At 28.6% G+C, this 13,557-nt stretch overlaps 1 protein-coding gene across 3 annotated transcripts in view; it reads right to left on the bottom strand.

Annotated features, from left to right (window-relative positions):
* The window catches only part of LOC123292225 (AMP deaminase 2), a 66,225-nt gene that overhangs the window by 22,550 nt on the left and 30,118 nt on the right, over window positions 1-13,557 (bottom strand). For all 3 annotated transcript variants that reach the window (XM_044872796.1, XM_044872798.1, XM_044872797.1), the window contains one exon: window positions 10,827-10,968. In XM_044872796.1, the coding sequence (XP_044728731.1) occupies window positions 10,827-10,968 (142 nt within the window). The remainder of the gene's footprint in view (window positions 1-10,826; window positions 10,969-13,557) is intronic.

Here is a 13,557-nt window from a genome sequence, read left to right as displayed (position 1 = left end):
TTACAAAATTTTAATTATGTTAATTTATGATAATTAAGTTTATGTTAATTCGATTTTGTTTTCAAATTAGTTTTTTGTTTTGGTTTTTGTTAATACTATTATCTCTAGTTATAATTCCCTGTACAGTTTCTTGGCCATTTCAAATGGAAAAAATTGTAGACATTACGACTTGCGAATTGTAGGGAATAATTGCATCTTATACTCGTAGGCCGTTAGTAAGTACATTTTCTGAAGGCAATCTAATATATTTCTAAAAAGTTTACAAGCAGTATATATTCTAAAACCCTGCCAACCACAATCGAAATTTTTTCAATAAACAATAACGATGACGTTAATGTTTTGATTTTCATTCATTAATTACGTAAGCATAATTTTGACGATTTTGACACTTTCTAACAAAGTTTTACTATTCATCAAAGCGGGATTGAATCTTACGTAAGAAAGGGGTAGGGGAGGGTATTTTAAAATCCTCATTATTATGCTTACGTAATTAATGAATGGACCCTAATTGCAGTCAATATTTATTATTTATATTGACAATATATATTGATCGTATTTGATGCTTTCCATGAACCAATTTTATTTTATTTTTCGAATATAAATAATTTGTAATATAAATTAATATTTATTTTGCTTTTTAAACATATCTAATTGAGAGTTAATTATTTAAAATATATCATCGTTTCTATAACTGTTATTGCCAACTTCATTATTGAAACCATAAAAAAATAATGTAAATTGTTTCAATTATATAATATTTTCTAATCATATGTATAAAGTATGTTCCTAAAAAATATTTTAAAAATTGCGCAAAAATCGTCGATCTGAACTATCAGTTGGAGAAAAACAAATGAATATATTTTAATCAAAAATTTCAGTTTCTAGTTAAACGATGTGTATAGTCGTCGGACTTAGATGTCCGAAACATAACATCATCGATCATTATAATAGTAATATTATAATCTTTATATATAAAAATTACGTGTCACGTTGTTTGTCCGCTATGGACTCCTAAACTACTGAACCGACATTAAATTTGATTTTCACACCGTGTGCAATTTGATCCAACTTGAAAGGATAGCTTACATCTCAATCTATATAGTCGCAATATTATTTTATTGCAAATTATTTGTCTATTATTTGACAGTCACAATTGTCTGTTAGCTCAAAACGATTCTAACAGATGGCGATATCTGTTGATTGAATTGAGTAAGTATTCAATAGATGGCGCTATGTTAAAAATACAAACGTTTCATATAAGATAACCACCACATGTTGCTGAGGCCAAGGTATAACCTAATTTTATTTTCTAATAAACCAAATACAGTGAAATTCAATTGTAATATACCCATTTGTTACAGACTTTAATAAAAAAATAAAAAAATTTTAAAATTAATTCTTTTGTATTAATTTTTGCTTAATATCAATTATACGAAAATTTTGATCAATCGTGTTCAAAGTCCTTCCCTTTCAAATCCTATTCCAATGGATTCTTTTACAAGCTTTAACGTTTCCGCCTTCGTTCCTAAATAATAAACTACGCGTGGCCGAGTCTGCTAGTAAAATTATAAAATCTTTTTAAAAACAGACTGTATATATCATGTTAAGATGACTTATTTAAATATAATGGACATTTGCATATATTAATCGTCCATTAGAGACTCGTTAAAGTTTTATATCTAAATGTGTTTTAACCGTGATATGAACTACTTTAGCTGGGTAATCCTATAATGGTTACGCCAGTCATTGAAATTAGATTCGGAAAAAATCAGATAAAAAGAACCTCCACGAGATCACGCCGGTATTTCAGGCTAAATTTATTTCATTATTTTTTGTGTGTAGGTACATAGATAAGGGAAAGTGCTGTACAATGATCCCTTAAGGTACAATGATATCTCGTTGTTTTAAGTGAACCATTTAAGCCATCTAGTATATTTATCGATAGATGAATCCCACGTGATCACATTAATAGTTTCAACGTAATATTAACGAAATATTTTTAATTTCAACGTAAAATTTCATTTTTTTTTTGTTAGTTTTCCACGGCTGATTGTTTTACTCTTGGCTTCTGTTGACTTTTAATAATATTATAACACAATTTGATAGACATATAATAAATTTTAAGGTCAGTTTTTATGACGATATTCAATATGTCGTTACGGGTAAAATGATCCCCTTTATATACGATAAAATGATCCCTATTTTGTGAGTAAAATTATAATGGGTAAAATGATGCTCCATTAGGATCTTGAATGTGTTGATTTAGATTATTTTAAAAGTGATTTTTGTTTTCATACTAACCGTTGATGCAATGAAAAAGAACAATTAATATTTTATGTGAACTGTTTGGTAAAGAATACAATGTGATCATTTTACCCGCCTATTTTTACAAGATTAGTAAAACGATCCCTTATGAGAAATATTAAATAGTTCTAAAACTTTGAACAAATCAAAAGAAATTGGCATGCCAATATTGCAACACTTGAATAAAGAAACCAAAAATATTTCGACGTTAAACATATCTTTAACAGTTTGGCCATAAATTACATTTTTCTTAGAAGGATAACTATGATGCTGATTTAAAGATATGCTTGTATATAATTTATTCAGAGAAAAACATAAAAACTACTAAAAACATCAAAAAACTTTTACTGCAAACCATTAAATTTCCCTGAACTTAATATGCAATTGGTACGGAACATTTGTAGTGCCAAATGGAATTTGTATCAAAATTTTATGTATCATGTTGCAAACAAATAAATTTTTGATGCCCTAGAGAAATTTTGTTGTAGTGGTAAATAAAAACTAACGGACATCCTGTTTTAAATGGTTTCAGGATCTGCAATACAGTAACAATCACCGTTAATCTAATGGTAGTACTGCCAATCACTTAAAATATAATTTTAACCCAATTTACACTGACGATTTCACGAATGTAAATTTTTTAAATTGATCTCTCTCATTATAAGAGTAACAAATATTGCATGCAATTCGTAAATTGAAATGATAACGGATATTATTTTTCGTGATACTTGAAAGGTTTTGAGAGATTTTTTTTCTTTTACACTATCAATGAAGAATCAACACTTGAAATATTTGACTAGAATGGCCTAAATATAGAGGAAACATTATTACAATACTTTTAGGATGCTGTATACATTTACCAATATTTTTTGGAAAAAAACTTTTATTTGCAAAACCCAGTTTAGCTAAATTGATATATTCTGAGCTGTACTATATCTGGTAGTTGCATTGAAGTCCAAAATAAACTTAGGGAATAATTTTGAAAATATAAACAAAATGTGGAAATCAAAGAAGTAAAAACTGTAAAGCATCTTTTTTGAGTCGATAGTTAATAATTTTTATAAATATATAAATGATAATTTCCGCGTTTTAGAGTGGGGCACGCATAGCCTCGATGTCACTCTCCCTGCCGAGAATATTGTTAAGATCTCAACGCCGCGGAAGTAAAAAAATGAACCTTTCATCAGGTGAATCGTTGAACCAATGAACCGTTCACAATATTTATCATGTAGAAATTTTGTATTATTGTCTTTAAAGCTTACTTTTGGCAGCTGATTTCTTTCGTTATTTTAAAAGGATTCTTGATGTGAGAATTTTTTCCCAAATTTCCAGTTAAGCCACACAAATTTTTCTTTAGTTTATTAATTTTCCATTCCTTTATAATTTCAGTTTCCAATTTTAATATTATCTATTATATAGTCTTTCTCATCATGAAATAACAAATGAGGGTATATATTTATTACACCGTATCTCGTACTAAAAATAAAACACCCTAGTATGCCTCCTTTTTACCATTGCTTAGCTAATAACCATTAATTCAGCTTAAATTGTTTTAACTATTTTTTCAAGCTGGAAACTTCAAATCAAAATAACTGCGTAAATATCATTTTAGTATATTTTATTATATGGGAGGCCTTATTTAAATTGACATATGCTAAAATTCAAAAAACATGTTTTATCGATAAAAAAGCTTCAAGGAAAAAATGTTGGGTGTGTAGGCGCGCATCTTACGCAGACAATAAACTTGACCTAGGTTATTAACCTCAAATAAAAGCTCACTCTACTCCATAACTGGCAATCGATAGATGAACACTTTAAGTTAGAAAGTTATTATTGATTAAAAAAGTAATTTTTTTTTTTTTTAATTTTCCAAAATAGTTTTTCCCTATCAAAATTGTTATTTCGTATAATTATTTCTTCGAAATCTAGACACTCTTTGAAAACAAATTTCCAATAAGTACAATAAAACTGGTTTGCTTTTCTAGAAGACCATTCTTGTTCAAATTGTATGAACAAACGTACAAAAAGTTAAATTTTTGCTATCAATTACTATTTAAACTATTCGGTTTACAAAAAAATGTTTGGTTATTTATACAGAACAAGTTTCTAATTTAAAGCGTTCACCTAATATTTGTCAGTTATGAATCAGAGTGAGGTTTTAATTGAACCTAAAAACTTAGAGCGAATTCTATGCAGGTATAAGATGCGTGCCTTTGAAACTAACAATTTTCGTTTGAAGCATTTTCCTCGACTAAATTGATCGAGTTTCAAGCATATGCCAACTTAAAAAAACACTCTGTATTTAGTAAGCATTTTCTTGTTCTGGGCATATTCATGGCCAATATGAATCATGATATGGTTCTGCACTTGTTAACAATTTTATTGTGTTTATAAGTATTTTAAGAATGTAAATATATTTATGTTTAGAAAGAGATGTGCAATTGTACAACCGAATACCTTGTTACAAATTACGCGAAAAATCTACTAGAGAATCTTTATGGATGCTTTTATACACATTACAACAGTGGTATTTTAATAAAATTTAGTTTTATGTTTAAAGTAGTTTGAAAAATGCACTTTGTTTGATACGAATCGAAAGTATTGAAATAATAACCTTCAACAAAAAACAGGGATGTATCTTTTCGTGGCATAATAGAGGATCGGACTAAATTTTTTTATCACCTCAGGTGAAATATTCTCACTGGATTTTACTAATAGGCAAGATATGAACGTTTAAAATTCCTAATTAAACAAAGAGAAAGATACCTACTAGTGACGTCATACGTGGTATCGCCATAGAGATTTCATATAAAACTTTGTTTTGCTAAAGCAGCTGGGCAACATGTGAATGTAATCTTTGACTGCTTATAACTTTTTCGTTTCTTACTCAATTTTAATCTCACTACCAAATTTTGGCATGATATCAAGTCTAGTTTTACATTTTTATGGGTAATATGGCCAAACTGATTAACCATTTAAAAAATTTGACTTGATTGATCGGGGTTCTTAAAAGCTTTGCTTGTTTGCCGTTTGAACATTACCAATTCTCAATTCCGCAAGAATTGTTGAAAAATAAAAATGTGGTCATGCGTTTTCCCATTCTTAACATTCGTCAAGTAGGTTTACAAATATCAACTGCATCAAAATAAAATCCCATTTTTATTAAATTCAGAAAAGATTCACCAAGGACTACCAAAATTTTGAAGGAGCCCTACCCTCAAACATATTTTATGTAGAAAAAATTTCTTTGCTTTGTATCATCGATATTACCGTAGTCAACAAACATAAAATGATAACATGTTAACAAAATTGCGTTTAATTTTTTAAATCTTTTTGTTCATGTAGGAATTTTTTTGTAAAAAATTAAACCGAATACAAAAAAATGTTAGATTAGACAATTATAATAAAATAGAGAATATGTTTTAAAAAACAAGCACATTTAAGCCTACCGGACGCCACTTGTTCTATTTTTGAAAATTTCGGCGTATTTTTTAGAAAACTGTTTTCTCGTAATTAGAAAATCTTCCACTCTCTAGTTGAAGCTACCTACAAATTTGCATTTATATTTTATAGTTATGGAGAAAATGGAAACAAAAAAAAGTTTCAACAATAGAACAAGTGAAAACAAACAATTGACTGAGTTAATTGTTGAAATACCATGTATAGACAGTGTTGATGAAGCAATCGTTTGTTTTTTGACGTCACGTTAATAAAAAAGATATCCACTTTTAAATAGCTACACACACACTGATATTCCCATATTAATGTATACTATAAAATTTACACCTAATAAGCGCCCTCGTGGGTAAACAGTGATGTTTACAAAAAAATGTTTCAAACAAAAGTTGTTTATTTTTTTTATAAAGAACATTTTTTACATTTAAACTTTTGCTCTATCTCTAACGGTTTACAAGATGGGTCCTACGGACCCAAGACCCAATTGACCCATATTGCTCATTTACGAACTTGACCTCAGTTTTTAGATCCTGAGTACGCTATAAAAATTTCATCTTGATATCTCTCTTCGTTTTTGAGTTATCGTGTCCACAGACGGACGGACGGACAGCCGGAAATGGACTAATTAGGTAATTCTATGAACACCTATACCAAAATTTTTTTCGTAGCATGAATATTTTTAGGCGTTACAAACTTTGGACTAAACTTAATATACTATGTATATTTCATATATACATGGTATAAAAATGAATAGATTTCACATACTCCATTAAAACAAAAAATGTGCAAAATGGAATTTCACAGTAAATAATTCCTACAGTTAATAAATCCAATTGAGAACCTTCTCTTTTTATTGAAGTCAGTTAATTGGTAATGTTTAATAACAAAAGAGTAATTGTGTCGTCATCAATAGACTTATTGATATTTTCATCGGAAGGGGATCGTCAAACTGTTTAGTCTGGCAAGTAATTACAAACATCATAAGAAAATATTTTATTGACTATTTTGAATAAAAAACTAATTACAAGTGCTCGTAATAACTCTACCTGTATATAAATCAATCCTCACGCTTTTTCAATATTTCCAATTTGCACTTCCCGATTTCAAATTTTAAAAAGAAACTGATAAAATTTACGTATACTGAAATCCTAACAAAATCGTGCCTTTTTCTTTAAATTTTCAAGCTTAATGAAATTCAAAATACAACAAGTGAAAACAACAATTGATTGATTTAATTATTTAAATACCATGTACAGACAGTGTTGATTACGCATTCGTTTGTTTCTTGCGTCATATAAGTAAAGAAAGATAAACAAACAAACACATACATAATATATAAACAATAGGTACCTGTATATAAGCTAATTTGCGCCCTCACGGGTAAACAGTGATGTTTACGAAAAAATGTTGTTTTTTTCTTTATAAGGCACATTTTTTATATTTAAACTTTTGTTCTATCTCTAACGGTTTACAAGATCGGTCCAACGGACCCAAAACCTTGACCTATGTTGCTCATTTACGAACTTCAGTTTTAACGTCCTGAGCACGCTATTTCAGCTTGATATCTGTTTTCGTTTGTGTAATCGTGTTCACAAACAGACGGACAACCAGAAATTGACTAACTAGGTGATTTTATGAATTTGAACACCTATACCAAAATTTTTTTCTTAGCATCCATATTTTTAAGCGTTAAAAACTTGGGACTAAACTTAGTATAGCTTGATATATTTCATAATGTATACTCAGTGCTACAAAATATGCACATCGTATAATAAATCAAAAATGTTGATAAATTCTTTTAGAGCATACTATGAAATTTGGTCAAATTTTCCGCGGAAAAAATAGCATTTGACTATTATAATATGAATTAGGTGGTATGCATAATGGAGAGAAAATTACAAATAATAGCATAAGAAAAATGTAAAACACATAAGAGTTGTGTATTTAGTGTTCAAGTAGGGTCATTATTTCATGCAAACATCAATGAAGCTAATTTTTCATTAAATATGATTCTGTGGCTATAAAAAATTGTCGCTTTGGAGTTAAGAATACTGAGCATTAATTATGATCCAGAAAAATTACAAGTTTCATAAAGTTTGTGGTATGGGATTGTAAATATATAATGTTTTGCGAAAAAGAAGAAAATCATTCAAGATATATTAAGTTTAGTCCCAAGTTTATAACGCTTAAAAATATTGATTCTGTGAACAAAATTTTGGTATGTGGGTTCATAGAATCCGATTACCCTTTCGTATGTCTGTTAACACGATAATTCAAAAATAAAAGAGTTATGTAGCTGAAATTACATATAGCGTGCGCAGGACGCTAAGTGAGGCTAAAAACATAAATGAGCAGTAAAGTTCAATTGGGACCCGTAAGACCCATCTAGTAAACCGTTAGAGATAGAATATAAGTTTATATGTAAAAAAATTAAAAATAAAAAATAAACTTTTGTTTGAAACATCTTTTCGTTAACATCACTGTTTACTCGCGAGGGTGCAAATTAGGTTAGAGCATTATACATGTATTGTATTGTATCAAGTATACATTTATTTTTTTTATGTAGGTATTTGTTTATTAATATTTCCACTTAGGAAGTGAAAAGAAAGACACTCTTATTACTTTGAGTGTAAAAGTGATTATCTTTCTTTACTTACATGACGTAAAAAGCAAACGATTTCGTAATCAACAATATCTATACATGGTATTTCAACAATTAACTCAGCCAATTGTTTGTCTTCACTTGTAAAATAAAAATTGCATGATCCAATAGCTAAAATCTAAAAATAGAAATAATATGCACAGTTTAAGTACCACTGGCGTTACATGACTAATGGAAGGTATATACTACGTACATAACACAATGTGTGTCAACAATATAAAGAATCCGTAAATTTTAATATCTATTCAATGTTTTTATTTATTTATTTACTTCCATATACATATTTAAAACCAGCACTGGATTCTATCAATTTAGGTAACTGTGAACAAATACTTGAAAGAAAAACGTATTTTTTGGGTAAATCCACCAAAATTATAAAATATGCTCCAAATATTTCTACAATGTAGGAAAAAAAAGAGTGATTTACTCAATTCAGTTCAGTCATTTTAAAAATATTTCGAATATATTTTATTTAAATTTATAATTTAAGTGAAAGAAAATCTGCCGGGATTCAAGCAAACGGACAACATAATAAAATTTATAAATTATTTTTCTTTTTAGGGTATACATGGAGGTCGCATGCCCTTCAATAAAGATTTGATCAATGTGTCGTATGTTGGTTTACTTATTACTTCAACCAATTATACTGGATGTCAATAAATTTCGGCAACCTCACAAGATGGCGAACTTGTTTTTACGCACTCCAATAATATTATGGGTATCAAATGAAAGGGTTTTAAAAAAAAGAAATGAATAGTAAAAAACATTTTTAAATTCAGTTGAAGATTGTATATCAAATTTTGAATCATCGGAAAACTTTATCAAATTTTGCTTGTCTTTTTCTCTATAAAATGAAGAAATTTTATTAAAATTCTTACTCGACTTTTTGAACTAGAATATTCGACGAATGAACACACCTTCTTTTCAACCTTGTGTCGCCTCAAAGATCAAGTGATCTTGCGATAACTTTTATTTAAATTGTGTAATGTAATAAATTGATTTGTGAAGCCTTTTTTAGTTCGGTAAAATTATCAGCTTTATAAAGAGAGAAAGTTACGTGCCTTAAATATTACATATCCATTTATCGCAAAGTTTCCCAAAAATTAATTTAATCTGCGTATCTACACATTCTAAACGAATTTCTTGGAGTATAACGAGCGTTGGGTTTTTTTGATATACACCACATATATATTCAGAGTAAAGGCGTAATTCTACTGAGGCAACACTGGACGACATGTCGCTCGTAATTTTTTTTCAAGTATTGCTTATTGTAGACGTGCGACAACGTAAATTTATCCAGATTTCATGGTGCATGTTACAAGCCGCACCGATCAACAATGACAATGTGTAGCATACTTCAATGCCGCATGCCACATGTTGCGTCAGTGGAATTGCGCCTTAAAATGGTAGGTATTGATCATTATATGCTAAAACAATGCAAGTAATATAATCAAATGGGAGGAAAGAGAAATGATTATCACGACGGTGGTCATCCGGACTATTTACAAGCGTTTGTTACTGACGTTATTTCATTTACTAAAGGCACTCAAAGTCCACATCTTCGTAGCAAATTCTTTTATCCGCCCTTCTATTACTCCCCGTCGTTGTGACTATAACTTTCTTTTCAATAATTACGTATTTTGATCGATTAAAGATCGTTATACTTGTAACAAATGACTTGAAAAGTAACTTGATTAAAAACTTTTAGAACTGAAATGCACTTCCTTTTTAAATTTACGATTTAGAAATTAGCTTGTAAAAAACCATTAACCTGTTTACACCCAAAATTGATCTCAAGTCCTTATACCAACTCTAGCTTAAAAAAATAATCGTTGGTCCAAATTTTAACAAAATTGAGTAGATTTTGCCGCCATAGCAACCTGAACTAGTGTTAATTACAGACGACAGTAAAAAGTATAAATAAAGATGGAATTCTAGTGGTACATCCGTTTTGTGTACCAATAATTTTTCAACGACATTTTCGTTTAATTATATTTATGTAATCAATTATATTAAATGTTAGTTACGTTATGACTATGAATGTCATTTTAAAAGCTTTACATTTGACATCATTAGTGTATTATGATTGGCTGTTAATAATTAATTACAGGGGAATGATTCTAAGAAATTATTAATTGGATTTCTGAAAATTGTTCATAACAATAAAATTTGTAATTGTATTTTTTATTTTACTGTTCTAATTAAATAAATATACACGCTTTTATATATAACGAGACAATAATCTTGGGCCACTGTCTCGCTGATAGCGTACATTATAATTTGTTAGTTAAGCTGAAATGTATTTTATATGTTTTTGTATCTTTTCTTAAGTGTTTGTAGGCATTAATCAGTAATTTTCCATAAAATGAATGTTGAAAAGGATTATTTGAGAAAGTTTACTTACAGAGTATTTAATTTTCTTTGTATTTTAATTTTTCCTTCAATTTGTTCTATTGGAAATTGAGGTACTTCATACGGTGCTGATATTTCATTTGATAAAGGTTCTTCAGTATTTTGATGTCCAGGACTGAATGCCTCCGAATCGACTGTAACAAAACAAAAGCATATATTAATTTATTTATCAACATGTAAAACTGAATTCAATGATTCAGAATACAAGGCATTCACATAAATGAACCAATTACCTGAAATATGCAAAAAAAAAGTTTACTAGGTTAGCGCTAGTGGTTAAAGTGGATACGAACCGCTTTTTAATTCTATGACAACCAAGTATTTAGACTGAAATTCATAAATCTTGCTCGAAATCTCTAATATATTATATATCTATAGACCTTACAGGGCTATTATTTACCTTTAGATCATTCATTTTTGATAATTAGTGTTATTATATATAACACAAATATATATAAAATTTTGAAAAAATCAATTTCTTTTGAATATTTTCTGTTTAGACCTTTTAAAATAAATCCTCCAAAGGAATCAAAATTCCATTTGCTTATCGACTTTTATGTATAAAATACAATTATACGAAAATTTACTCCAAATTTTTAGCTTTTTTTTCTGGAAACTACTTTTTCCAACATGGTTGACATGATATCTGGAACACGACCTTTGAATAAAAGGTCGTAAGGGATTGATAGAAGGCAAAGAAAGTAGGAACAAAATAATGGCAAATATTTTTTTACAAATAATTTGAAGAATGAATATGAGTGTCTGGGGTCTCGATATTGGTTTGGGTCTTCAATTTTGTGCTCCAGGCGTGGTTTGTTTACAAATATAATTTTAGTCTTATATTATTAAAACAAAAGTTTACTTAAAGAAAACATTAAATTTTCATTTATATAAACTCTTAAATCGTATAATAGAAGTTTTATGACGAATTTATTATAATACATTTTATACATGCAACAAAAGACATGTCAATTAACAGTGTACATTTAATGTATGTAGTAAACAATGCCAAGCAGGTTCGCATACAAAATAAACGAGATTACAGAAATTTCCATTTCTAACAATTATTGTCTGTTGTTACGAAATGTAATTCCGGACTGATTACACGAGATGAATTCGCCGATTGCAATTCCTCAAATTGAATTATTCAATGAGTGCAAGTTTTGTTTTACATTGGGTTGGATTTCAAGTTTTGTTATAGATTGGGCTAGAAGTGTGCCAACACCTGAGGCAATTTCTTGGGTCAAATCACGATGTTTTATGTAAAACATTTTGTGATATGAAAATTTGACATTCAATGTATGTTTTTTTGATAAATGTCCCTATATTCTTTTAATAACCGTATCAGGAAGCAATTACCTCAGATGTTTCCGTGGTTATTTGTTTATAAAGATTATTTATTTCATTTAGATTGATAAATCAACTAATTGCAAAAGTTGTTGGGAGTAGGCCCTTAGAGCATAAGGTCCATTGTGATTATTAGAAGAAAACATAGCCCAACGAGCGGTCCTAATTTCTGAAAAAAAATAGAACCAAACAAATCAAAACAGCAAAAAATATTTGACGTTGACCGATCTTAACTGTGAGAGGTTGTCAAAAAACGGCTGATACAAATGTGTCATAGCAAGATTTGATTTCAAGAGAAAAAAAAGTCAAGAGTCCGTTGGAAAAAAATGTAAAAAAATTATTTTTTGTTTTCAATTTTAATAAAAGCTATTGTTAATTAATTTTTGATTAAAAATGGGAATAAATCTGAACTGTTCAAAATTTTGAATTTCAATGGGAATAAATGGAAAACTTCAATATGCAACTATTTTCCGATTTATTTCAATAATTTTCTAAATGGGAGAAAATGATTTCTTTTTATGTCATCGATTTTTTTATATTATAAATATTTTATTGGTTTAAATGAATAAACTTTTTGTGTAAATTTCACATAAATTTTAAATTAAGGTCCTAATTTTAGTCTATAATACCCTTATCATTTATATATCTAAAATATACGTGTTCATTTGCAACTTTGTAATATTATTAAAAGATTAGTATTCATAAACATGCTATAGGTGACACGATCACGAATGACTTCTTCAACATTTTATAATTCACACTGTTTAGGTTTAGAACATTAAAAAATCTTATGGAAAACAATGAGCGGCCATAAAAGGTTCTATTTATAGGAAGCACTAAATTTACTAGTGTTGGGTGGTACACGGAAACCGATCTTAATGATATATCTCCGAAGTTATTTCAGCTAAAAGAAATAATTTTTAGAATCTTATTCATGATTTAGATATAGATTTTCAAATTATAGTAATACTATATTTAAAATAATTATAGTAAATACTAATGTTTAGCTCGAAAATGGTTCTGGTTGCCACATTTGCCTGATAATTTTAGTAGAGATTCGCTTCGAATCAGTTTTAATATTTAGCCTTGCCAAATTATTACAATCTTCATATAATACCACTATAAAGAGTTTTTGTCTAGATTGGGTATGAAGCATTCATAATTTTAATACTTAAAAAAAACGCGTAAAAAATAAGAAATTTTGGAAATTTTGCTTAACTTGTTGGTAGGTAGCAAAAACTGTGAAGATAACTTCTATATAATTATAGAAAACATGGAAAAATAACTTAAAATCATTTTGAGAATCGCTACTATTTTCTAGGAAAGTTTGATATTTTCTTATTTCTCTTAGAGATATCTTTAAATGAAGATAGGTT

Source organism: Chrysoperla carnea, chromosome 2 (genome assembly GCF_905475395.1).
Source record: "Chrysoperla carnea chromosome 2, inChrCarn1.1, whole genome shotgun sequence".
Lineage (NCBI taxonomy): Eukaryota > Metazoa > Arthropoda > Insecta > Neuroptera > Chrysopidae > Chrysoperla > Chrysoperla carnea.
This window is presented reverse-complemented; position numbering and strand designations above follow the sequence as displayed.